This window comes from Elgaria multicarinata, chromosome 22 (genome assembly GCF_023053635.1).
Source record: "Elgaria multicarinata webbii isolate HBS135686 ecotype San Diego chromosome 22, rElgMul1.1.pri, whole genome shotgun sequence".
Lineage (NCBI taxonomy): Eukaryota > Metazoa > Chordata > Lepidosauria > Squamata > Anguidae > Elgaria > Elgaria multicarinata.
In genome coordinates this window covers 10598033-10623977 of record NC_086192.1, presented here as the reverse complement: position 1 = coordinate 10623977, position 25945 = coordinate 10598033, and the positions used below count along the sequence as shown (strand labels likewise).

General features: G+C 44.8%; 2 protein-coding genes across 2 annotated transcripts in view; both read right to left on the bottom strand.

The window, feature by feature from the left end:
• TRIM37 (tripartite motif containing 37) overlaps nucleotides 1-9421 on the bottom strand; it is a 38179-nt gene extending 28758 nt beyond the window's left edge. The window contains exons 1-4 of the mRNA XM_063146495.1: nucleotides 9349-9421; nucleotides 3149-3250; nucleotides 2971-3011; nucleotides 1616-1732 (exon numbers count right to left, since the gene is read on the bottom strand). Coding sequence (XP_063002565.1) covers nucleotides 1616-1732; nucleotides 2971-3011; nucleotides 3149-3250; nucleotides 9349-9369 — 281 coding nt within the window. The 5' untranslated portion in view covers nucleotides 9370-9421. The remainder of the gene's footprint in view (nucleotides 1-1615; nucleotides 1733-2970; nucleotides 3012-3148; nucleotides 3251-9348) is intronic.
• Nucleotides 9422-13551: 4130 nt separating this feature from the next.
• Nucleotides 13552-25790, bottom strand: SKA2 (spindle and kinetochore associated complex subunit 2). Its single transcript, XM_063146538.1, has 5 exons — nucleotides 25734-25790; nucleotides 17880-17969; nucleotides 17514-17690; nucleotides 16360-16446; nucleotides 13552-14629 (listed from the first exon to the last, which is right to left on the bottom strand). The coding sequence occupies exons 1-5, from the start codon at nucleotides 25764-25766 to the stop codon at nucleotides 14591-14593; spliced, it is 426 nt and encodes a 141-aa protein (XP_063002608.1). The 5' UTR covers nucleotides 25767-25790; the 3' UTR covers nucleotides 13552-14590.
• Nucleotides 25791-25945: the final 155 nt, after the last annotated feature.

Here is a 25945-nt window from a genome sequence, read left to right as displayed (position 1 = left end):
ACCAGTATGCAGCCTTTGCAGGCCTGTTTAAAGTCCCAGGAGGATGCATACATCAAAGGCCCCATGAGCCATTAGGTCCATTGCAAACAAGACTCCGACTACATACGTCTTCAACAGCCACATGGGTGTTTATACCCAATTTACTGTTATACATAGGCAGTTAAGCATTACTTCTAGTATTCATCATGCATTCAGATGATTGGTTATGGTAATGAGGTACATTATCAAGGCTTACGTCTCACTAGGAAATTGACCCTCAGGCTCTGTCCCTACTGAGGTGCTGGACTCCCATAGGAACCCAGCATGTAGCCTCCTCTCAATCTTAGCTTCCCCACCTTCAATTAGATTTCTTTGTTTCCCAACTCCTGATTCTTTCCATTCCAAGCTCTTTCCCCTCACTGCTATCAAGCCTCTCACCTGGTATGTTTATCAGTATGCCATCCTGACCCATCCCAAGCTTTAAACATGGCTTACTAGAAGTGCTTGGCAGGTCCTGTGACATAGCTCTATCCTTCTCCCACCAACGATTCTTCCCAAGAACTGCCCGGCTTGTCCTCAGAGCATGTCCTTTCCTCAGTTCCCCTTCACTTTTCTGTCTCCAGCCTTTCACCTGTGTCTCCAGCCTTGACTTCCCCCCGGCCTCCTCATCTCTGAGTCTGCCTGGAAGTTTCCAGGTTCCCTTTAACCATGCCCTTTCCCTGCCACATTGCAGCATTTCTCTCACTTTCTGGGTTGAGCAATTTGCTCCTGGCACACAGTGTCTGGTTCTTTTATCACTACTGGGCTCCGTCGGCAGCCTATCCTAGCTACATCCACCACTGCACTGTCACTCCCAGCCTCTCTATGTCCCCCAGGTAAGTGACAGATGCTACTGAGAAGCTCATTTTCATTTAACATTGGCCACATTCAGATGTAACAATCAGCTTGGCTTGGCAGTGCACTGTCCAATCAGCTTGGCTCCTCCTACCAGTTTAACTGCTAAATTAATGAGGAAGTAAAAGCTTCCGATTGTCACTCACCTAACAAACCATGAATGGGAGACCAACTTCAAACTCTGGCTTGTCAGGGAAGCAACAAACCAGGAGTCCAGGTTCAGACATACTGGGAAACTTACTTCTTGATCAGTTCAGCCACTCTTGTTGGCAGGAGGAACCAAGCAGAGGTAATCAAGTAGCCTGCACCAGCATATTGCTCATGAATAAGCCAGCATTATAAGCAATTCTGGCTTATCATTATGGCCAAACGTAACCATTCCCAGGTTCTAGAAACTAGTTTAGCCACATTTCTGATTTGCTAAATTAGAAACATTACTATTTTAGTTTTGTGTGATGAACTCACAGTCAAATTTGGGCCATGTTCACAGGAAATGCTGGAAATCTCTCATCACTTCTACACTATCTGTTCAAAGAGAGTCAATTAACAGAAAGGGCCTAAACTCTCTGGCATCTTACTAAACATAATTGTTAATCCAGCTCTTGTCACCATGGCTGCTGTTACATACACAGAACACTTCAAGAAGATTTTGTTTCCTGATTTGGGCAGAATTAAAACAGGCCTTTAGGCAGGGCACTTTAAAACCCAGAAGGGAAAAAAAACCCAATGTAACCTGACATACTTGTCCTTTTCACTTTCTTCATGCTTGTTCAGGTTGCACAGCTGAAGCGTGTCAAGCTGCTGGGTCACCTCCTCAGCCCAACGACAGTTGACGAGTTCTCGAAGCTGGAGTGGAGCTCTGCAAGTAATAAGTTTTCCAAGTTAGGAATCCAAGGAATTCAGTTTAAAAATACGGAATGGCTGTCTGCCGATGTCATGCACATATATAGGCTCTTTCTGGCCAATGGGAGGTTGGAGTTAATGCAGCTGAATATAACTCATTTAAACAGATGTGTACAAACTTGGTTACCTATCCCAGCCTTTGGGGCATTTCATGGATCAACTAAACACATCTAGAGGTTGGAGAGGAGAATTGATTAGTGAGGTTGTGAATTATCAGGGGGTTGAAATTGCAATTTTCCTCCTGACTTCACACACAAATCCAGAGGAAATTGGTTTACGGGGAGTTGCAATTAATTCCATGCTCATTTAGGGAGGCTCGACTTGTCCTTTGACAATTCTGGAATTTAGAAATGACAAATTCCTTTGTAGGCGCTACATAGTCAAGCTAAAAAGGCATGGAGCACAGGTGCTTGAGACATGGCCAGTATATTAAAACCAAAGACGGATGGGACGGGCCAAAACTCGACGTCAGAACGCATGCTTTGCATGCAGAAAGTCTCAGGTTCAATTCCCGGTGTCTCCAGGTAAGGCTAGAAATCAATTCTGCCAATCACTGTCGACAATGTTGGGCTAAATGGACCAATTGTATGACCCAGTATAAGGCAGCTTCCTATGTTTCAAGATGCAATATTAAGGTAATAGAATCTTCCCCCACAACATCTGAAAACTGTTTCTTCAATGAGTGCAACTGTGGGCCGCTTTTAAAATCATTTTTGGGTCAAGCATTTGGTACAGCCGCTGGGGGCCAAGTAACCTTGTTTCATAGGCCCTGGCCTACAAGTCACCAGCTGTCCATTCCTGCCTTAAACTAGGCTGACAACCGTTACCCAGAGGACCTTCTCCTCTGCCGCTCCCAGACTGTGGAATGGCCTGCCAGGAGAGATTCGTCAACTTAACAGTCTTCCCAAATTTAAGAAAGCCATAAAGACTGAACTCTTCTGGCAGGCCTACCCAGTTGAATTTTAAGATGTATTAGTTTTACATGTTTTTAATAATCCATTAGTTTTATACGTTTTTAATCAGTTTTATGTATTTTATAGTGTTTTGTATTTGGTGTTGTTCCCTGCCTTGATCCAGAGGGAGAGGCGGGTAAGAAATAAATATATTATTATTAAACAAACTGTGAAACATAATAACAACAACAACAACATTTAACATAAATAAAACAGCCACAGAGCTTTAGAGATAGCTTACCGACAATGGGGGCACTGAGCTCTCTGTTCTGTCAACCAACGCTGTCAAACAAAAAGTGGCATATTGTAAAAGACAAAGAGAATCTCAGAAATATTAGAAAATGCAGGAGTCATCCATGTCTGGACATATTCCTCACATGCCAGTTATTAGTCAGTTTCACACAGTGAATCCCACTTACCCGAATGCAACTGAAACAACACAGCTTGGAGCAGTGTGGACACAGGCGCGCATCACGCAACTTCTCCATACAGATGAAACATCGGAACACTTCAGCAATACTCTGCAAGGGAAAAAAAAAGGGGTATTCTAGTTACAGACATGACAGCTGACTATGTATCAGTTCTATTTATTAACCACACATCCCCCATTCTGTTCCTACCTATTCAGATGGTGGCTCTTGTTGCATACAATTAGGGTAAACATCATCATCTAAAATTTGGATTTTGGAGAACCCCACAATTCTTAAATGAACCCTAAGCTGGAACAGTTTCGTTTTTTAAAAACAAATGTATCGCACTTCTAAAGCATTTAGGCAGGAATACGAAACTTTTCTCCCCGAGGGCTAAATGTAGTGCCAGGTCAGGGGCCTGCACGCAGGATGGGGCCACTGGGGGAAAGGGGTGGGGAGACTGAAGCCTTTCTGCATTCCACAGCGACCCTAATTAGGATTGCGGTTTCCCTGCTGCTATTAGCAGCGGAGAGACAGTGATGCTGACTGCACTGGGGGAGAATGTGCACAGTTACTGTCCCTGAGCAGCCCCTTCCACAGCTCAATTGGGCTTCAGACAACATGCTGAGCAGTTGCTTGGCGGACTGTTGGAAGCATAATTAAGCTGGAGAAAAGGGCATGGAGTCTTCCCTGTACACCCTCTTGCCCAAAACCATTGTGCTACCTTGGTGTGGGAGGGGAAATGGGGGGGCACCTTGGGACCATCAAGGAGGCAAACAAGGATCCTATGTGGCCTGCAGACTCCTTCCCCCTGATTTAGACCATTCCAGTTTTGTAGCCTTGTGCTACTACACAATAATTAGAGTGCAAAAGACAAACAGCTAGCTGATCTCTCACTAAAATCAAAGATGAAGGAAAGAGTGGCCTGCTACACCTGCACATGAAATACAGCACCTAGCCAAGAGTTCCAGAAGAAACAATTCACCAAACCCAAGCTGTGTTTGTGACTATTTAACTCTAGAAGGAAGAAGTTCTAGAATCCTGCACAAAGCTATGGAATAGATCCTAGTTTCACAAAGCACATATCGCTGCATCAAGATAAACCACGATGGACCTTCCGTAGAAGCCGCAAGACAGGAAGCAGAAGAGATTGTACTTCCTGTCATGCTTCTAAGACTTGTCCATAAAGGCGAGATGCATGTCCTCCTAGCGGGCAATCAGAATACGCATATTCCCACACTGGGAGAATGCACCTCTCCTCACTTCAGCTAAGACCCTGAAGCCTGGGGAAAGGAATCACAGTGTCTCATACATGTTTCCTTTTTCACCAGTTCTGTGGAACACTCAATGCAACTTGATGTTTGTTCCTTTAATGGGCTGCACTCCTTATTCCTTCAGTTTTTCAAAACAGAAAAATAAAAGGTCGCAAGAGAAAATGCTCCAAAAGCTGGAAGTGTCAAATTAACATTGATACTGTTTCCCCACCACCCACCCACACCTTTCATCCAGGAAATCCACAATTGTATGAATAGCAGGTATCAGAAGACTAGATCAGAACAATGATATTGAGCCCAATATATTCTCCATGCAGTAAGTCCTTTATGAGAAGTACAAAGCACTTCCAAGCAGAAATGTACAGATTAACTTTTAAGTTTCGTCCTGATCTAGCCATATAAATTGCCTGTTGAGCCTTTCAAAGCAGTGTTTTAATATCAACCTTCCCAGATTTAAAAGAAAACAAACCACAGACTGGTCCTTCCACATAATTAATTAGTCGTACGTAAAGCTAAACATGTGTCATGTCACCCAAGCAACTACATCCCACACCATGCTTCACAATCAGGGAGGCAGGAATTCAAGCCTCTTGACAGCCACCTTCTAACTGGGGAAGAAGCAACATGACAGTCCTCCTGCCACATACATTTCAAGCAGTTGTCTCTGTCTGCATTCAGCTGAGGGACTTGGAAAACCTGATCCCAAAGCAGCCTGCAGCTACTTCAAAGGCAAATACAGTACCAGCCCTCTCTCATCACACAGATGACAATGGAGCCTGTGCGGCTTTTGAGGCTGGGACCTGGGAGTCCTGAGACCACAACAACATCTCTCATACCAGGAAGGGACTCAGGGGTTTTAATGACAAAGTACCACCACCCCACCCACACACACATATACGTACTGGGAAAGGTATGTTCCCCTTGCAGGCACAAAAGTGAACAAAAAAGACCAAGAATGGGAACCCAGAGGCAAACACCACAGCCAGCATCCAGACCCACAAATCCTGACACTGTAGGAATTTAGGAGCCCAGGACTTTCACCCATTCCTCTCTCACACAAGGTGGGATGCAGAAGTTCTTGACTTCAAAGTAGCCCCCTCAACCACTTTATGGGGTGGTGGGTACAGCAAGGAGAGGGCAAGCCAAGAATAGGACCCAGGATAGCTGACCTCACAGCAGCACCTCACACTTGCAGAGGGAGGGGTTGCAGGACTCCTGACCCCATAGCAGTCTAAAAATCTAGCACTACCATCCACTCTACTCATCTTGCAAGTGAGGTTTTTGGTATTATCATTATCATCATCCACTTTTCTGTGAAGGCAACCAAAGTAGATTTATTATTATTATTTATTTATTTATATAGCACCATCAATGTACATGGTGCTGTACAGAGTAAAACAGTAAATAGCAAGACCCTGCCGCTTAGGCTTACATTCTAATTAAATCATGGTAAAACAATGAGGGGAAGAGAATGCAAACAGGCACAGGGTAGGGTAAACAGGCACAGGGTAGGGTAAAACTAACAGTATAAAGTCCAAACAACATCAAGTTTTAAAAGCTTTAGGAAAGAGAAAGGTTTTTAGCTGAGCTTTAAAAGCTGCGATTGAACTTGTAGTTCTCAAATGTTCTGGAAGAGCGTTCCAGGCGTAAGGGGCAACAGAAGAAAATGGATGAAGCCGAACAAGCGAAGTAGAGGCCCTTGGGCAGGCGAGAAACATGGCATCAGAGAGGAGTATTTATTACTTTGTTTCTTTTAAGTATTTGCATGCTGCTTTTTCCAGGAAGTTCAAAGCAGTTTATACTAGAGGAATACATTAGAAAACAACAACACAGCAATATAACAACAAAATGGTGTACTTAAAAAAGAAACCCTCCAAAAGTACAACCTCAAAACAACAATGTAACAATGATCCCTCCCTGTTCCTTTTTCTTTATATGTTGTGTCTTTTAAGATTGTAAACAGGAACTCTCTTCTTTTATTGATTGTTTGTAAACTGCTCCTTTTTGGCCCAAGAATAGGATAAAACACTCTAAATAAATAAACAAACATCAGCATATCCCAGAAATTGCGAAGTATGCAGAGCCGGTGTGGTGGTTAGAGAGTAGGACTGGGGCTTGGGAGATCTGGGTTCTAGTTCCCCACTGGGTGACTTTGGGCCAGTCCCTATCTCTCAGCCTAACCTACCTCACAGGGTTGTCGTGAGGATGAAATAGAGAGGAAGAGGAGGATCATGTGTGCTGCCTTGGGCTCCTTGGAGGAAAAAGGCAGGATAAAAATGTAACTAATATAATAGAATAAATAAGTGTGGATGGGGTAGGTGCTACTTTGGAATCAGGACTCCTAGGATACCACCACCCTGAGGATGAGCAACAGGATGAAGTTAGGGAAGGACAGTAGCGCCAGGTTGAGAAGCTGTTGTAGGGTCCAATCAAAAAGGTAAACGAGGAATCCTTACTGTAAACTCATCATTACCCATTTTGAGCAGAGGTGTATCTACACACACACACACTTCACAGGTGATGGGGGTCCAAGAAGAGAAAAGGTCAGAGTCCAAACTAATATTGTAGCACCTCCAAGCTTATAACAACCATCAATCCAGCACTACCACCCTCTCCACTAACCCATGGGACAGGGGAAACCCAGGAAACCCCTGGAAGGGACCCAGGAGTCCTGACTTCAAAGCAGCCCCCCAGTTGCCCATAGAGGACGGTGCAAAGAAAAAAAGAGTCCACGGAAGGGACCCAGGAGTCCTGACTCCAGAGCAGCCCCCCAGTTGCCCATAGAGGACGGTGCAAAGAAAAAAAAGAGTCCACGGAAGGGACCCAGGAGTCCTGACTTCAAAGCAGCCCCCCAGTCGCCCATAGAGGACGGTGCAAAGAAAAAAAGAGTCCACGGAAGGGACCCAGGAGTCCCGACTCCACAGCAGCCCCCCAGTCGCCCATAGAGGACGGTGCAAAGAAAAGAAGAGTCCACGGAAGGGACCCAGGAGTCCTGACTTCAAAGCAGCCCCCCAGTCGCCCATAGAGGACGGTGCAAAGAAAAAAAAGAGTCCACGGAAGGGACCCAGGAGTCCTGACTTCAAAGCAGCCCCCCAGTTGCCCATAGAGGACGGTGCAAAGAAAAAAAGAGTCCACGGAAGGGACCCAGGAGTCCTGACTTCAAAGCAGCCCCCCAGTTGCCCATAGAGGACGGTGCAAAGAAAAAAGAGTCCACGGAAGGGACCCAGGAGTCCTGACTTCAAAGCAGCCCCCCAGTTGCCCATAGAGGACGGTGCAAAGAAAAAAGAGTCCACGGAAGGGACCCAGGAGTCCTGACTTCAAAGCAGCCCCCCAGTTGCCCATAGAGGACGGTGCAAAGAAAAAAAAGAGTCCACGGAAGGGACCCAGGAGTCCTGACTCCAGAGCAGCCCCCCAGTTGCCCATAGAGGACGGTGCAAAGAAAAAAAAGAGTCCACGGAAGGGACCCAGGAGTCCTGACTTCAAAGCAGCCCCCCAGTCGCCCATAGAGGACGGTGCAAAGAAAAAAAGAGTCCACGGAAGGGACCCAGGAGTCCTGACTCCAGAGCAGCCCCCCAGTCGCCCATAGAGGGCGGTGCAAAGAAAAGAAGAGTCCACGGAAGGGACCCAGGAGTCCTGACTTCAAAGCAGCCCCCCAGTCGCCCATAGAGGACGGTGCAAAGAAAAAAAAGAGTCCACGGAAGGGACCCAGGAGTCCTGACTTCAAAGCAGCCCCCCAGTTGCCCATAGAGGACGGTGCAAAGAAAAAAAGAGTCCACGGAAGGGACCCAGGAGTCCTGACTTCAAAGCAGCCCCCCAGTTGCCCATAGAGGACGGTGCAAAGAAAAAAGAGTCCACGGAAGGGACCCAGGAGTCCTGACTTCAAAGCAGCCCCCCAGTTGCCCATAGAGGACGGTGCAAAGAAAAAAGAGTCCACGGAAGGGACCCAGGAGTCCTGACTTCAAAGCAGCCCCCCAGTTGCCCATAGAGGACGGTGCAAAGAAAAAAAAGAGTCCACGGAAGGGACCCAGGAGTCCTGACTCCAGAGCAGCCCCCCAGTTGCCCATAGAGGACGGTGCAAAGAAAAAAAAGAGTCCACGGAAGGGACCCAGGAGTCCTGACTCCAGAGCAGCCCCCCAGTTGCCCATAGAGGACGGTGCAAAGAAAAAAAAGAGTCCACGGAAGGGACCCAGGAGTCCTGACTTCAAAGCAGCCCCCCAGTTGCCCATAGAGGATGGTGCAAAGAAAAAAAAAGAGTCCATGGAAGGGACCCAGGTAGGGTGACCATATGAAAAGGAGGACAGGGCTCCTGTATCTTTAACAGTTGCATAGAAAAGGGAATTTCAGCAGGTATCATTTGTATATATGGGGATCCTGATGAAATTCTGTCTTCATCACAACAGTTAAAGCTGCAGGAGCTATACTAGAGTGACCAGATTTAAAAGAGGGCAGGGCTCCTGCAGCTTTAACTGTTGTGATGAAGAGGGAATTTCCCCCAGGTTCTCCATATACACAAATGACACCTGCTGAAATTCTCTTTTCAATACAACTGTTAAAGATACAGGAGCCCCGTCCTCCTTTTCATAGGGTCACCCTAGACCCAGGAGTCCTGACTCCAGAGCAGCCCCCACCCTCCCGAGGACGGTGGAAGGGGGTCTCAAGTTTCCCCGACCCCCATAGCAACCTCCAAGCCGTCTTCCTACCCCCACCCGCGCGTGGGAGAGGGGGACCCAGGAGTCCTGATTCCCAAACAGCCCCCTCCCTCCCTCCCACGACCCCCACCACACAGGCACTCTTATCCCATCTCCAGAGGAGGGGGAGGGGGTTCCAAAGGAGAGAAGGGCAGCCCCTCCCCCCACCTCAGCAGGTGCCTCCCCTCCCCCTCCCCTCCCTCTCCCCTCCCCCTCCCATTCATTACTTCTTATCATTGTTATTTACCTCAACACTTTGTTCGTCCATGGCTCAAAAACGACTCCCGTAGGCGAAACCGTGGCGGAGGGGTGAGGAAAAAAAAGAGAGAGAGAGAGAGAGAGGTCGCCTCAGCTACGGTTTCTGAGGAAAAATAATTTATATTTTTAAAATATATAGAGTGGCAAAAGGAGCTGGGAAAGCGTGAGGGGAATCGGTTCTTTATTACCCTCCTCCTCACCCGCTTCCAAAGACTACCGCCGCCCCCAACCGGGTACCAGCCATTTTTCTCTGAGGTAAAATATGAGGGGCGAAGCCGGTTTAAGGGGGGGGGATGTGGGGGGAGTAATTAACGGCGTCTCCTCCTCCCGCCCTGCGGCTGAGCGGGGAGGGGGGAGCCGGAGGGCCCCTTCTACCTCACTGCGCATGCGCCGCCATGCTCGCCTTAGAAAGATGCCGCATTCGCCGGCAACAGGCCGCCGCGGTGCGCATGCGCCTTGCTCTCCCCGCTCCCGAGGAAATCCGCTTGGGTCCTTTTGCCGCGAGAGAAAGGGGTGGAAAGAGAATCCGCCACGCGCATGCGCTTCGGCTCTGCAAGTCGCTGCGTTCGGAGACGGGCACACGTGTCGTGCGTAGGGAACGTGAGAACCCGCCCCGTACCATCCGCCCAGGGAACACTGGTTATTGGGCGGATTAAAAATATAACATATAATAAATAAAAACAAAGTAAGTAAATGAATACAAGTAAATAAATTAAAATAATGATGTGGTTTTTTAAAAAATCTGGTCAAACTATTTGTGTAGCTAGAGCCGTGGGTCACAGCCAGAGAAGGGTCGTTGCCATCCACCTACTATCTGAGGTCCCTTTAACTCACTTTTCCCAGTCTGGTGCCCTCCAAATGTCAAAACTACAATCCCACCCAGCATGGATGGGCCACGCTGGCTGGGGATGATAGGAGTTGTGGTTTCAACATATCTGGAGGGCGCTAGGCTGGGGAAAGCTGCTTTACTGGGGATCGAACATAGAATCTTCAGCACACAAAGTTGAAGTGCTCTACGGCAGAACAACAGCTGATATTCCAATAATAAACATCAGGTCATGACTGTCTTATCCCAAATTGACTGTCTCCATCTATGGCTGCTTATAAAAGGGCTTTAAAACACACACTTGCTCTCTCTGGCTTTTAATTAAAGATGTTTTATGGAATTTTCTGCTGTTCGGTATTTGAAACTGCTTTTTACTTTAACTGGCTTATTTTAAAGTTGTGCATTTATCATTGGAGACTAAATTTTACTGCTTTATATTGTAGAGCATCTTGGGAGGGCAGAGTCTTTAGAAGAAGCTACAAAATATATTTAGAGTGCAATCCTATGCATGTTTAGACAGGAAAAAAATCCTACAACTCAGAGATGTAGGACATTTTTCTGTCTAAACATGGATAGCATGGCATCCTTATTTATAAAGTAAATTGTGTTCTGTATCTATTAAATCTAGTGCATATATTTGACTTTTTAAAAACATGCCTGTCACTATAACCACCAGCAACCATTTCCTTTTGTATTTTATTATTATTTATTTATTTATTACACTTATATACCGCCCCCATAGCCAAGGCCCTCTGGGCAGTTTACAGAAATTCTAAAATTAAGATAAAAACGAGTATACAAAATTTAAAATTCTAAAACACAGAACATATACGCATAAAGCATTAAAAACTGTTAAAAAAACTAAAAATGTGGGTGATTAAGATGTGCTGCCATATGCCTGGGCAAATAGGAAAGTCTTAACCTGGCGCCGGAAAGATAGCAGCGCTGGTGCCAGGCGAGCCTTGTCAAGAAGATAGTCCCATAGTCTGGGGGCCACCACCCAAAAGGCCCTGTCCCTCGTTGCCACACTCCGAGCCTCTCTCGGAGTAGGCACCCGGAGGAGGACCTTAGATGTTGAACGTAGTGACCGGGTATTTACGTCGGCAGAGGCGTTCCGTCAGGTATTGTGGTCCCTGCATTATATGTTAGGTAAAGTTAGCGCAAATCTTTGATCATTTAAGCCAGCCACTCCAAACTCACTGGTTTTTCTCAGTCTACAAGAAAAAGTTTGCATAAATCTGTGCAGGACATTTAACTGCATCTCCCCGGCCGGCTTTCATTTCACATCACTCAATGGGTTAGCACTGTGGCTTGCATTTATGCCACAAAGAAACTGCTTATGCTTAGAAAAAGTTAATGTCTCACTTGAAAAACAGCCCAGCTGAACAAGCAGATTTAGTTTTGTTGTCCAATTATTCCACCAAAACAATGGCTGGGTGCTTCAAACAGCTTTACTCAGTGATGTTACAGTCCTCTGCATGCTTACCTAGGTGTAAACAATGCCCTCATCTACACCAAGCATGATATTCCACTATGAAAGTAGTATATAAAAGGCAGGAGCCACACTACTGCTTTATAGCGGTATGGAAGTGCACTGACAACAGTTGGGGTCCATTGACACATACCATATACGCTATATCCTGCTTGGTGTGGCTCCTGCCTTTTGTATACCACTTTCATAGTGCAGTATCCTGCTTGGTGTAGATGAGGCCTACGTTTTAATAATTAGGACTTACTTCTGAGTGAACAGGCTGAACTCTGTTTACCTGGGAGTTTAGTCCTATTCCACTCAAATAGGATTTTCCTCCAATAAAACATGCTTGGAATGAGAATGCAAGGAACAGCACTGTTTAGAGTCTGTAAGAATAAGAGTGTCAGTCTTAGCAGCAAAACATGCATTAGCCTGCATATAGGATGGATGTTTCTACTTTAAAAAATTATGTTAGATGTCCAAGTCCAGTGGGAAGAAACAGGTGTAAGATTTCCAATTAGGGAAGGGGCGAATGAAAGAGCAGATAAGACAAGGCCCAGGCAAGTGCCAGTTTTTGACTTGAACAGGTAAGCTCTGGACTGAAATCCGTAATTGAGTGATCTTCATAGAATCATAGAATAGCAGAGTTGGAAGGGGCCTACAACGCCACCTTGGGCATGTCTCAGCTTGGCCTACTTTACAGGCAGTAATAACGACATGTATAGCCTCTTGAGCTCCTTAAGAAAAAGATGATAGGATACAAGGAGGATTTATACTTGAAACTACTCTCTGAGAGTTCTGTCTCCCACAAGCCAACACCTTCCAAAGTACGTTTTTACTCTTCTGTTCAAGTCATTCATAAATCAGTTGCACTAGAGGCATTACAGCCGAATATTACTTGATTGATCACGCTGCATATACTTAAATTAAAAAAAAATCTGAAGATAAATGTTTTTAGATGATGTACATGCATATCATATTAGGCATCCCAGAGGAATTCCATCCACCCACCTCACTCACAAGGAAAAATGTCTTTTTCCATTTTCTTTTTAAGATAGCACCATCCACTTATTTAAAATGAGGAACAACTTTTTAAAATGTACAGGTTTCCCTATTAATTACTCAGCTAAGGTTGCAGTCCTAAACTGGGAACAGTAAGTCACACTGAACACATTGAGACTTATTTTACAAATATGTATAGAATTGTGTTGTATGCAGATTAGCCCTGAGCTCATTGTACTAACGAAGGCTTTAAATTCATCATACAAAAATGAAACCCAGAGCTGGATTTGTGACCTGGCAGTATAACCTACTTAATTCAATCGCTAAATAAAGTACCATTTCCCTTAAGAGCTTCCCTTATAAATACAATTCTTGTCAGACCCTGCTTCAATAATCAAGAGTCTTCTCAATGTGACGAAAATGGTACCTTCTAAGAAACTCAAATCCAACTGGAATTTTAGTTCACAGGCACCTGGATGGCTTTGAATCTTTGAGATGGCAGGGCACAGTCCTTAAGAGCAATGCTTTTGTCTCAGTATGTTTGCAGCTTGGTTGTCCAGGGTTACAAGAGGCTCCCCAGCAACAAAACTTTGGCCAGGTCTCCACAGCAGGTGAACTTTCTTCCATCTCTTCTAAGTGAAAAGAGGTTGCAAACAGCACACCACTTATGGTTTAAACTCAAGTGGAGTATCACTGGGTCACTTGGGTCGTCTCTCACTGCCAATTCTCAGTTCTCGCTCGAGATAGTTTGCAGGAATTGTGCTTCTCCCATCTACTTTTCCCTAAACACAAGAGTATTTTCTCTCTCCTTGTATAAACAGACGCACAGCAACACTAGGAAAAGTAGGGTGAACGGGTTCAGTAAACCAGATTAAAAGGACACGAACCCATCATGATGTTACACATTTACCTTTATTCTTTCTGATTGCATTTTTTTTTCAAGTGAAGGAAAACATCCCAACTTATACTCTGTTTCAAAGTTCACAGGTATGGCTTCGAATGTACGCAAAAAAGCACATCAAGTGTACGTTTGCTTGAACATCACATTACATCAAGGTCAAAGAAGAACATACAATGCACTAAGCACAACTTCCATTAATTGTGTAGTTTGTGCAGGAGACAGAATTAGTACAGAGTGGGGCCAGACGTTGTCATGTTAGCCCATGAGGATTTCCAGGGCCAGTTCTGTTAAACTCCACCCATATAGGAGGATTTTACTACTGTATTCCACAAAGTGGGTAGGGCTTATGCAAATATACTGACACCTTGCTCTGTGACAGGGCAGCAAAGAAATGGGAGCCAGAGCTCAATTATCACCGCCCCTGAATACCCCCTTAAAAAAAAATCTGACCACTGACTGAACTAGCATTTTCAAGGGGGGAAAAGTACCTCAAAGCAGTTTCACATAATTTCCTAATAAGTTAAAAAGGCATTGAATGTATGTTTTTCGAAATCTCTCTACAATGTCGTTCATAAGTTCATGGTGCAATGTAAAAAAACACTGTCCAAAAGTTACTGCACTGCATAATGTTGCTTCCAACCAGCTATACAATTTGATGTCCCTGGTTCATCACACTCATTTTTAAGGGTGTTATTGTTTTTTACATTTGATTTTAACTGTTGAAACCTGTCCTGAGTAGTGTATAAGCACTAAAAGGACAGGATATAAATATAATAAATATATACTGTCCTTTAAACAGTATAGCTTTTGGAAGCATCTTCAGCTACTAAAATCTTAATGCAGACATAATATCACCACCATCACATAATGGTGATCACCACCAACTGTACACATTACTCATTTAATATTTTAGGGGCTATGTACAAAAATACAAGGGCAGCGACCAACAGTTAGAAAGGCACAAACATTTATACATCTAAAGGTATGGCCTCATTCGTCAACTTCAACTGGAGAGCTCTTTATGGAATTTTTCACCTTGTATCAGTGGATTCATGCTCTTTTGGACAATTCTGTGGTGGAAAATATAAATAGTATTTTTAAAAATGTAAACATTTCATATTCTCTCTCAAGAAAAGACGAGTCATCATTTTAAAGAAGTGGCTCTAAAGTTCCAAAAGTCAAGAATTTCAAGATATTTTTACCAGATTCTTAATCAACCTTCTTAACCTCTGAAGCAGCATCAAGCCTTACTGCCTATCCAAAGGATGGATTCACCCATCCAGTCTCATTCAGGGACTGCAGAATCAAACTGTGCTTGCATACGAGAACAGCCACTGCAAAATGCCACAGATTGAGCTTTTGAATGACTCAAAACCTCAGATATGGTCATGGGCATCTTATTCCAGGCAAACAAACACGAACACACGTTATTTGGGGTGCAATCCAACAGGGATGGCCTTAAGCCTTGGAACTCAGAGGCTTGCAGCCATCCAATGAAGAGCGGGAGGAACAGAAGAGAAGGTTTTCACTTCTGCGCTCCTCCAACTCTGCATTTTAGCTAGACTGGCTTTTTCGCCTGTCCAGCTGGGGCTCTATGGAACGAGAGGGAAGGAGGGGCTGGGAAGCCTGGGGATATGTTGTATGCCCAACCGCCCCCACACCCCTCCCCTCTACACCAACCAGCATGCCCCCTTTCCCTCTTCAGAGAGGGAGGAGAGCTTGGATCCCTGGCTCCGAGGTCAGAGAGCTGTCTCTGATCTCAGATCCAGGGATCCGAACTATCCAATGGGGCCCCCAGACTCCATCTAGGAGACAGAGAATCGCTCTCTTTGTAGCAATGTTCACAACAACAAAGCATATATAAAGAGTACGAAGGATGGGGCCAATATTTGGCCATTCTCAAATCTGAGTGTGGCCATGGAAGAATTTCTGTGTGTGGTCCAATTCTGTGGATCAGACCACAGGTCCCACTGATCCAGCATCAGGCTCCCCACAGTGGCCAGCTAGGTGCCTACCGAAAGCTCACTGTCAGGGCATTAAGATAACAGTCCATCTGTATGATATGGTCCCCAAGAACTGCTATTAACTGGCAGGGCCGGCCCAAGACATTTTGCTGCCTGAGGCAAACGACAAGACGGCGACCCTCCCATTCCATGTACAAAGACCAAATAGACTGGCAGTTGAATCTTTTTTCAATGCTGGCGACGGGACAGCATTCTTCACCCCACCTGATGGCCTGCTTTAAAATGCCATTTGAACAAAGAATTAGAGAAATTACGCAGTTAATTTGCATAATTTATAGACTGCACAAATTCCTTTTTCTAGGTGCAGAATTCTGGAATGGGGGGTTAGCATAAACACAGTGCCTTGGATAGGATGTGTGAATCAGATGCAAAATACTGCACTAAAAGGTACCAATAGAAATGATACACGAGTGTAAATATAGAATGCTCGCCAGGGGAGTCAAAACCAGTCAACCGTGCCCATTCAATTTAACTTAATTTGTACATGTTCACATCCATTACTTGTCCAGAAGTCACACTGTGGACAAGCGACAAACAAGTTTCCAAATTTCTTTTCAGAATGGGATATTCAAGAAAATTGAGGATCAGAGGACTCAATTATCAGGTGTTCTTGAGAATGAGAGTTAAAATAAAAGTATGATATCTGGGCGAGATCTTGTCATTGGGCCAGAAGGATACAGACTCTCAGGTTTACAGACAACCAGGGGCAAAGATTCCACCTTGAGCCACTCAGGAGTAAAAACATACAAAATCAAGTTTCACAGGGTCAGAATTACCTGTTTTGCAAGCGCTTCTGTTGCTTCAGGAGTCTGGTGCATTAAGTGTTGCATTGCAAGCTGTTCTTCTTCAGACAAAGGTGAGATCTAGGCAGAAGGAAGGAGGCTCTAAAGCAGGGCTATTTTATTTTCCAAGTCCACAAGAACCTCAGGCGAAATCTGTTTTAGAGAGCTGTGTTAAAATCCCTGACCTGTAGCCACTTCAGATGCAGATTCGCACTTGCATCGTTTGTCAACCCAGTGTATAGCTCATGCAAAGCAGCAGATAATTGGATCCACCCCAGAGCCACCATTTTGCAGACGGCTCCACCACTTCATTGTCTTTGGTTCTCGTGAAAAGCAAAGCAGAACCTGCAAGGTTGAAGGATATGGCCATCCTTGTTCTAGGGTGCACACGATTTATCCTAGTTCTATCCCACCATGTGTAGGACAATGCCAAGGTCAAAACGGACTCTAGAACATGCTCAATAACTGGAAGCTGCACACTGCAAGCAAATTGTCTTTCCAGAAGCTTCTCTATACTGATTAGGGTTGCCATACGTCCCAGAAAACCGGGAATATCACTGTTTCCAAGCGTTTCCAAAATGTCCCAGCTGGTCAGTCAAGAATCCCGGATTCCTGGTCCAGCTGGCCGGAGAAATTCCAACCTCCGAAATGGTGCCCTGAGCTTGCTCAGTGGAGTCGCAGCAGCAGAGAAAAAGACGCATCAATCTGGCGCTTTTTCCAGAGCACCGCCGCTCCTCCACCGGCTCAGCTCAGTTACCGCGACTCACCTTACTGCACCTACATAGAAGAGGAACAACAGCAAGGAAAGACGCACGTGCTCTCCTTGGGCTGCCTGAGGCCCATGCCATGCAAAGGAGTTTGGTGAGCTTGGCTGGTTGTGGTCAAAGCTTTAGGGTAAGTGCCAGGCAGAGCTGCTGGGTTATTTGTGGGGGAAGAAAGTGAGTTTTGTGGGGGTGAGTGGGAAGTGAGTGGTGGAGGAAAGGAGAGAGAGGAGGAATAAAAGAAAAGTTCCCCCCACCCCAAAAAAAAAACCCAGATTCAGAATATGGCAACCCTAATACTGATGCTCTTATGGAGGAAAGCTATAACCTCGTGGGAGGCGCACATGAAATTCATCGGTGCCGAAGCAAGTAAATCCAAAGCATTACCTCCATACCAGTATGATGCTGCATTTCCTGAACCAGCTTCACCGTTTTAGCAAGAGTAGCACGGATGGAGCGCATGGATTCTCGCCGCTCGACGGAAATCTTTTCTAGCTGCTCACACAACATTTTGTAACGAGACTTCACCACTGACAGTTGCTGCACGAGAACCAGGGGATTTTCCTGTTATCGAAGCAACAAAAACACGTGAGGCAGCAGAAGACAGGCATGCTACACAAAACTAAGGCCCGTGAAATCGTTAACGACCTTTTTTTAACACGATTGTTTAAGATGCAAATGGCCACAACAAGAGTGCTTTAAACACAAATACAAGTTAACAAGAATTTCAAGCTGAAGTCTGAGGACAGTTACCTCTTGAGATAGTCCGTCGGGCAGCCCTTTCATCATTTCAAACTCCAACATTGCCTGGATATAATCCAGATCAGATTCGGCTTTCTGGAACTAAAACACCCAAATGATCAAACACAGTCCTGTTATATACATTTTAAATCAAACACTGCTGCAGAATGTCTTTCAACAACTTTGTCTTTTGCATGAGTAAAAGTACATGGCACAACTATCAGGATGAATTTGTAGCAATACTGTTTTACTACAATGCTTGAAGGGATTGTGGAAGAACTGGGAATGAAACTGGCAATTTGAGATTCCAAGCTGCATTTGAAGACACCCCTGGGTTTAGTCAGCAGATCTTACTGGCATGCAGCTGCCCATATATAAAGGTTTGCAGGATCTTTGAAGTGCTCCATCACCAGATACACCATCCAAATGTCCCTGTTTTGCATTTCCCTAATTCCTTTTAATCAATCCTGTCTCCATATTGAAAATGACTGAATGATTCAATCATATCCAGCATGGAGGCAACAGAATTACTCTAACAGAGGTTGGGTGTGTCAGGCTCACAGCTTTAGCTGGGCTTTAGTTATTTGAGTAATTTGTTTTTCATTGTACACTTAGGGTACCTCAGTACATAATTTGGGAAGCACTGCCTTATTCTTCTGGGAACTGAGGAAATGTGGGGGGCGCCTTTTAAAAAACAGTGATGGCACGCATTGGTCTCTACATTTAACTCCAGGAAAAAGGAGTCTCCGTGAGATGCACCTTCCTTTAAAAATGTGTGCACAGGTAAGAAAGCTCAGGCATTGTGTAATATACAGCGAAAGCCACCCTGCTAAAAATGCTGTGATAATCAAGGCGGTGATCGCTGGATCTGAGAATAGAAGTGTTGCAAGCACACAAAAGTATGCCCCTATTTTCATCTGAAGGTTGCACAGACTTTCTGACTGCCCTCAGCCTTTTAAGACGATGCCTCACAGCCTATTTGCGTACTGGGGCCTTTTGAGCCCAATGCACAGTTTCCCCTTTCCTTCATGTCTTCCTTTGCCCTTCATCTCAGTAGACTGTAAAGGTGCTTATTTAATTATTGTATAGGCCCTTGATTTGAAGCACTTTTATAGGTAAGTTATTATAAAGGGACACCCTCCTACATCTCACTGTTACGGCTACTGCATTCACCGCAATGTCGATAGGTCGCATTTGCCAATATGCCACCTGAAGGGCTTGTACAGGCAAAAACAGCCAGTTATAAACTGAATAAACACTAGAGCACATTATGCTGCGATTGCATTCACGCAAAACCAACATAAGCAGTATAAACTCCCCCTGAAGGTATACAATAAGGCAGCTTTTGAGGAATTTGAAGGAAGAGAATTGAGATTATTTCTCCGTTTGCTCCTTCGGCAAAACGTTCTCTTCCTAAAACCGCATTCATGGTATTTTAACAGCATGGGCTCTGTAGACACAAGGAAGAATGCTTACGGGCCACCAAATTCTGGTTATGTAGACTTTCCGCCACTTAATCACGCTACAAAATTCAGCCTCTGGATAGCAATGCTTGCCAACCCATTTGATAGAAACAGGGTGGATGAATGGATAAGCAAACTTGCGACCTCACTGTTAAGGATAAGTCAGGATAAGTGAGCCAGCTTGGGAGCTGAAAACACTATTACTTAACTAAATTTAATCAGTTCCTTAAAGCATCTATGAAGGTCTCATGTGAATGGCAGAAGAACAGCGAGTTTACAGAACCAGTCCAAGGAATGTCTGCATAGAAGAACTATCACTTTGGGCAGGGACTCCGTTGGCCGGAGAGAAATCCAGACGCTGGAAGCGTATGCTGCTGTGCGAAGTAATCTCCCTTCCTTGTCCGTCCCCCCCTACGTACAGTCAGGCTTCATACACAAGCTGGGGCCATCTGACAGTGAGAGACTTCCTACTTACAGGCCACACGGGCTCAGGCATTCACAGGTTAAAATCTGAAGACTTAGACCAAAGTAAAGAACCTCTCTTCCTTTAGAACGTGAACCATGTTGCTTTTCCTTATAGACGAAGTTGTGGGTCTATGCCTTACTCTGTGGTGATTAAAATTCATCAGGACAATTCAGATCAAGACGGGACAGATCTAGTATGCAGACGAAGTTGGGGCAACAATAAAAGGACAAAAATTACAGTATTTGGAAAGCCAGCATCACCTCCTGAGCATAGTAAAGTCCTCACCGAGGCAGCTGGGATTTTCTTGATATAGCACAAGACAGGACAATATGCTCACTCCTCCACCATTGTCCTCGGCATACCATTTTTAGCACCATTTTTCTCCTACAGCAGAAGACAGGTAGTTGCATCCCTACCACCTCGAGTCTATTATTATTATTAGCAGCAGCAATATTTATATAGCACTCAATTATCTAACACAGATTCCAGAGTGGTGAACATAGGTGTAAACAGCAAAAGAAGATTTAAAAAGCAAATTAAAATTGTTCAATGTAAAAACAGAGGAACCGGAAAAACAGTGGCTAGTCAGTGGAGGAAGGCTTCTCAAAACAGTTGTTTTCAGGATGTGCCGGAAGCAGCCTAGTGTTCGCACCTGCCTGACCTCCAGGGGCAGGGAGTTTCACAGAGAAGGGGCCACCACACGAAAGGCTCTTTGCTTGGTGGATTCCAATCAGGCCCATGCAGGACCACCAGGAGCATGTCCTTCACAACCTGAGTGATCGGGCAGGTTGGTAAGGGAGAAGGCGCTCTCTCAGGTATCCTGGCCTCAAGTTGTTTAAGGCTTTGTACATTAGCACCAAAACCTTAAACCTGGCCCTGTAGCCAATAGACAGCCATTTAGGGACAGACAGGTACTGCATGCAAGGACAAAGAAAGCTTAAGGCTTGGATGTGTCCCTGGTTCCACCCCACCACCTTAAAAAAAAGATGGTGGCATCTAGTAACAGTAAATATCTCCTGCTACTTACCCAAAGCATCTGAACGTTACAAGTAATTACATGCTCATGCTAGGAAGCTTTTATTTCAGAAGCAAGTTGCCCATTTTGAACTTCCATTAAGTCTTCATGTATGAGAAAGCGGGCTGCTTTTCGAGAGCAAAACCAAACCAAGGCCATTCCATTACGGGCTTGCTGAAGTGCAACAGATAGACTGGCCTTGCAGAGTGATGCTTAGTAACTAGGGCTGTCATCAGATTAAAAAAGGGGGGAATGACAGAGGAATTGAAAATTCTTTATATAAAATGTGCGTATGACCAACAGTTCAAGTGCCTTCGAGATACCGAAGGAAATGCAAGGTAAGCCAATTTAACACAGAGAAGCTAGTTTTAACTATCAATTGGTGCCACTGACAGTTTAGAAGGGAAGGTCATGTAATATTCTTTTTTAGTCCTTATTACAGTAATACAATATTGCCTCAGAGAGAGAGGTGTGTCCTGAACTCATAGCTCCACTGATCAACTAAAGCTTCAGTTTAGGGGTCAGCAACAGGAAGCACTTGGGCCAAACCAGCCGCCAGCCCAAAAGATGTGTGAATGAGTGGAATCGTTGGCAGCTAGAAAGACAGAAGGTCATTTTGGAGGAAGCTGAAAAGCAAGAGCCATTCTCAGATTTGTCTCCCAGAAAAGTCTATTTTCTGACCAGGGCCTTCTGTTCACGATCCTACCAGTATGAACTTGCAGGCCTCCTAAGTAGTCATAAGAAGTCTTCACACACACCCCGCTCGATCCACTTCCGGAGATTTGGAGAAACCGCCAGAAGCTGTCAGGCCGTTGCTGCACTCTGCTTGCAAGTGCTTTGACAATACTATTGCACTGCTAGCTAGGAAGTACAGTAGTGCAATGAAGTCAGAGCCCTCGTTCGCAGCAAGGTGCTTTCAGAGAAGTCGGCACAAGGCAGTGGTCGCGGAAAGCTTAAGAACAAGGAAGTCAGCGATTGCATCTTTGAACAAAAAATGAACTCTGGTCAGCGAGATTGCCGTGGTCCCCTCCTACCCGCCACCCAAAAGGGACACCCTGATTCCCATTGTTCTAAAACCAGGGCTGGGGAACCCTCCCGTCTAAATCATATTCCTTACCACACACACTTCCAACTCCTCCACAGCCCCTGCTCTCTGCAAAAGACAGATGCTGGAGTTGATGAACCTACTACTACTAACAGGGTCCTTCAAGGAGCTGCCAAGCTAGGATGGACTGACAGAAAGGGGATGTGCGCAGACATGCAGAAGATAAGAACCATGTATGCGTGTGGGCAGGGGGGCACATTCTTCTATGTTAGGCTTCTAATGTTCAATTGCAGGTCACAAGAAAGGGCTGCCTCCGGGTGAACAGGCAGGCATGCTTTGACAAATAGGAAGAGATGTGACACTATACTTTTAGGCTGCTGAGACACCATAGATGGATTTTGTCACTATGGGCACATAACTTTTTTGGCCTTATTTATAAGGCCGTTATAACACATGCATGTTCGAAGAACATAAGAGCCCTGCTGGATCAGACCAAAGGTCCATCTAAGACAGCCTTCCTCAACCTGGGGCGCTCCAGATGTGTTGGACTGCATCTCCCAGAATGCCCCAGCCAGCAGAGCTGGCTGGGACATTCTGGGAGTTGTAGTCCAACACATCTGGAGCGCCCCAGGTTGAGGAAGGCTGATCTAAGACTAGCACTCTGTTAACACAGTGGCCAACCAGCTGTTGACCAGGAACCCACAAGCAGGACACGGTGCAAGAGCACCCTCCCGCCCATGTACACCCTGTATACTGGTGTATATAGGTATACTGCCTTTGATACTGGCGGTAGCACATAGCCATCAGGACTAGTAGCCATTGATAGGCTTCTCCTCCAGGAATTTATCCAACCCCCTTCTAAAGCCATCCAAATTGTTGGCCATCACCTTGCGGTAGTGAATCCTCTGCACTGTGTGAAGAAGTCCTTTTTGTCTGTCCTGAATCTCCCACCAATCAGCTTCATGGAATGACCCCGTTGGATTCCAGTATTATGGGAGAGGGGAGAAAAACGTCTCTGTGCACAAGGCAAGCCTCTTTTTTAGATTTTCAGATATCAAAAGTTCCCCACCCACGTTTTAGACACATCACACAAACATTTTAAGAGTAACGATCGCATGCTTCCCTTCAAGTTGTGTTTTAGCTGACTGAGCATTGCTGGCCAATGCCCTTTTAACATTGCACTGCTTTTTTGTGCACCTTCACTAGTAGTACAACATAAAAAGGGCAGTGGACAAACACCTCTTGCCGTCCAGAAAGTAGCAGAACGAGTCAGGTTCTAAGGAACATTCTTGGGCTCAAACAAAACAAGAAAAGAAGAAGCAAGGAAGAGCATTAAAGAACACCAAGGCTGAAAGAACACGGAAGCCTGAAAAACATGTCAGCAATGAGAACTGGCCTAAGACATATATACCATCATTTGGAAATAAAAAGATCCATTGGGCCAACCTCCGCGTGAGCCTTTGATCCCCAAAACTGTTGATGTCAGGCAGATTTTTTTGTATTCAACACCTGAAGACATTTTTTATGTAAGCAAGCTCTCCCAGACTAACAGCCAGCCACAGTTCTATCAGCGCAACATGATTTTAAAGATTTTTAATTCAGCATTTCTTCTTATTATTATCATAAGATAACTTAAATTTCCCCCTTTTTATTTTGTTGGCTGTAATGCAATATATAATTCTTGTAAATAAACACTAAACAAAAAGTTCTCTGAGCGCTTGCTCAGAACTTTGTGAAGAGGAGTCTGAATCAACCACATAACACACACACACATTGTTTGCTCTCCTTAAAGCCCCAGCAGAGAAGGGAAGAGGCAAAATCTGAGGCCATTCAACAGTGCTACATTGCTTACACACCAACTGCATTCCTTTCAGCGTCCCTAAAGGGGCGGTTTGCCAGTCGACCTGTAGACTTCATCAGATCAATTGCTGTTCCTCCTCATACCAAGACTGCAACAGATCATAAGTTGTTTAGGCCTCCATTTTAAAGTATGCAGATATTTTTTAAAAAATAAATAAAACCAGAACTTCTAATAGATCATTTTAAAAGCTGGCCGTTTACCTTTCAGACCTTGAAACACATATTAAGAAATACTGTTAATAAAATTGGCCAAGTAGGAAGAGAACAAGCAAGCGTCTCTCAGAGAGCAAATGTTGTGCATGGAAAGAAATGAAAACTTAATCTTATTGAATAATTCTGTCTGAATGAATAAGATCAATCTTATTGAATAATTCAACTGTTTGAATGAATCTGAAAAGCAGCATTTGAACAATCCAGAACACAATGGCTGAGAGGCTCCACACCGCCTCTTCTGCAAGACGTGAATGGGGCAGTCTAGCTGTATTTTACCCTCTTGCTCTGGACAGACTAACAGGAGTTCTCTCCAGACTTTGCATCTTTCAGTATCAAGAAAGAACTGATTATCAGCCACACCCCTCGTATGGAAGGAATGTGAACTAGCTCAGGGACATGTCCACTTCTGTCAGCAGAAAGAAATGGACTAGTCCAGGTGTACTTCACCATTTTTTATCCCATATACAAAATATATACATGCTCAATCTATTTTATTTAAATATTTTAATATATGGTATTATTGCTCTTATCAAATGCTGTGGATTTAACTATCTGTTCATGGCTAAGGGCCCACCGGATCAGCCAACCTTTTATTATTTCAACTGTAAGTCAAACTAGAAAACAAAGAAATAAACGAATACTACAACAAAACAAAGTATTTCACAACATTTAGAAAAACACTTCTTTGAAGCAGGGCCCTGTCCTGTCCTTCTCCGAGATTTTTTTATTTTATTTTCTTGTCCTTCCTACATGGAGCTCAATGTGGCATACATGATCTTACTCCATTTTGTCATCACAGCAACCCTTTGAAGTGGGATCAGCTAAGAGACACATGGCTGAGTTGCAATTTCAACCTGGGTTCCAAGTGTGGAGTTGGTCCGCGCACCGATGGAAATTACCTCAGACCCTCATACATGCTGCTTTTGAGCTCCATCGTGATGGAAAGCAGAATACAAACGTGTGAAACAGGAAAATATGTAGATGGATGACACTATATAAACATATAGACAAAAATGAGCTGTAAATAATATAAAATGGAGACCTAGGCTCAAATATACATGAAGGAAGGGGGTGCAATACAAATAATTAGAGCTACTATTATTAGTAATAATAAAATTAATAGCTATAATTTATTTTATTGACTTATTTAATTGAAAGGTTTATACGGTGGTTTTGTAATGTAATAATACATTTATTTATTGCATTTCAATAGCAAAAGCTCTTCGGGCAAACCGTAAAACACATCACTATTACTTCTATTATTAAGAGCACTCTAAATTGTATTTCCCCTCCCTTAGGAAATGGACTCAGCTTCCCACCACTAAAATAAATAAATAGACCAGAAACATCACACAATTTAAGAGGAAAAAAGATAAAGTGAGTGTGTGTGCGTGTGTGTGTCAGTGGCTCAGTCTAACAAGCCACGCCCCCTGGTAACACTGGCCACGCCTCCCGATCGCTGCTTCAGAGAATAGACTAACCCAATAAGCCACGCCCCCGTGAAGAGAGCCACGCCCCCTAATAGCGAGACTGGAGAAATGGATTAAACCAACACGCCCCTTTTTGTCCTCCTCTAAGAAGATAATGGACTCGTCCAACGGAATGTTCTCCATGCCCGCTTGCCTCTATGTTTCAAATGGTTGCGTCCAGTGGGGGGGAAGGGAAATATTCCCTCGTATTTTCTCTCTCTCCTCAACGCTTCCCCCCCCGTTCTTTCCCCCCATCCGCTGCGCCCTTCAACGGGCGGCCCCTTCCCTCAAGGAAGCTGCTACTACGGCGGCCCGCCAACGGCTCCGAGACTCACCATGGTCTCAAGCGTAGTAACCGCCGTCTCCATGTTGAATAGTTGACATTCCTCAGGCAGTGGTATACTCCCCACCCCCTTTATTCTGAGTACAGCCCCACCCCCTTTATTCTGTGTGGAAGAGACGGCGTCTCCTATTGGGCAGCTGTCATTAGAGCCTCCTTCGGATTGGCTGCTCTCAAACACATCCTCACGCCTATTGGAAGACGTCG

Excerpts from the sequence above, each read along its gene's own strand:
- SKA2 (XM_063146538.1), bottom strand. The coding sequence starts at position 25,766 with ATGGAGACGGCGGTTACTACGCTTGAGACCATG. Across the intron at positions 17,970-25,733 it reads TTACTACGCTTGAGACCATG|TTCCAGAAAGCCGAATCTGA; the intron begins GTGAGTCTCGGA and ends TGGGTGTTTTAG. Across the intron at positions 17,691-17,879 it reads CCGACGGACTATCTCAAGAG|GAAAATCCCCTGGTTCTCGT; the intron begins GTAACTGTCCTC and ends CTTCGATAACAG.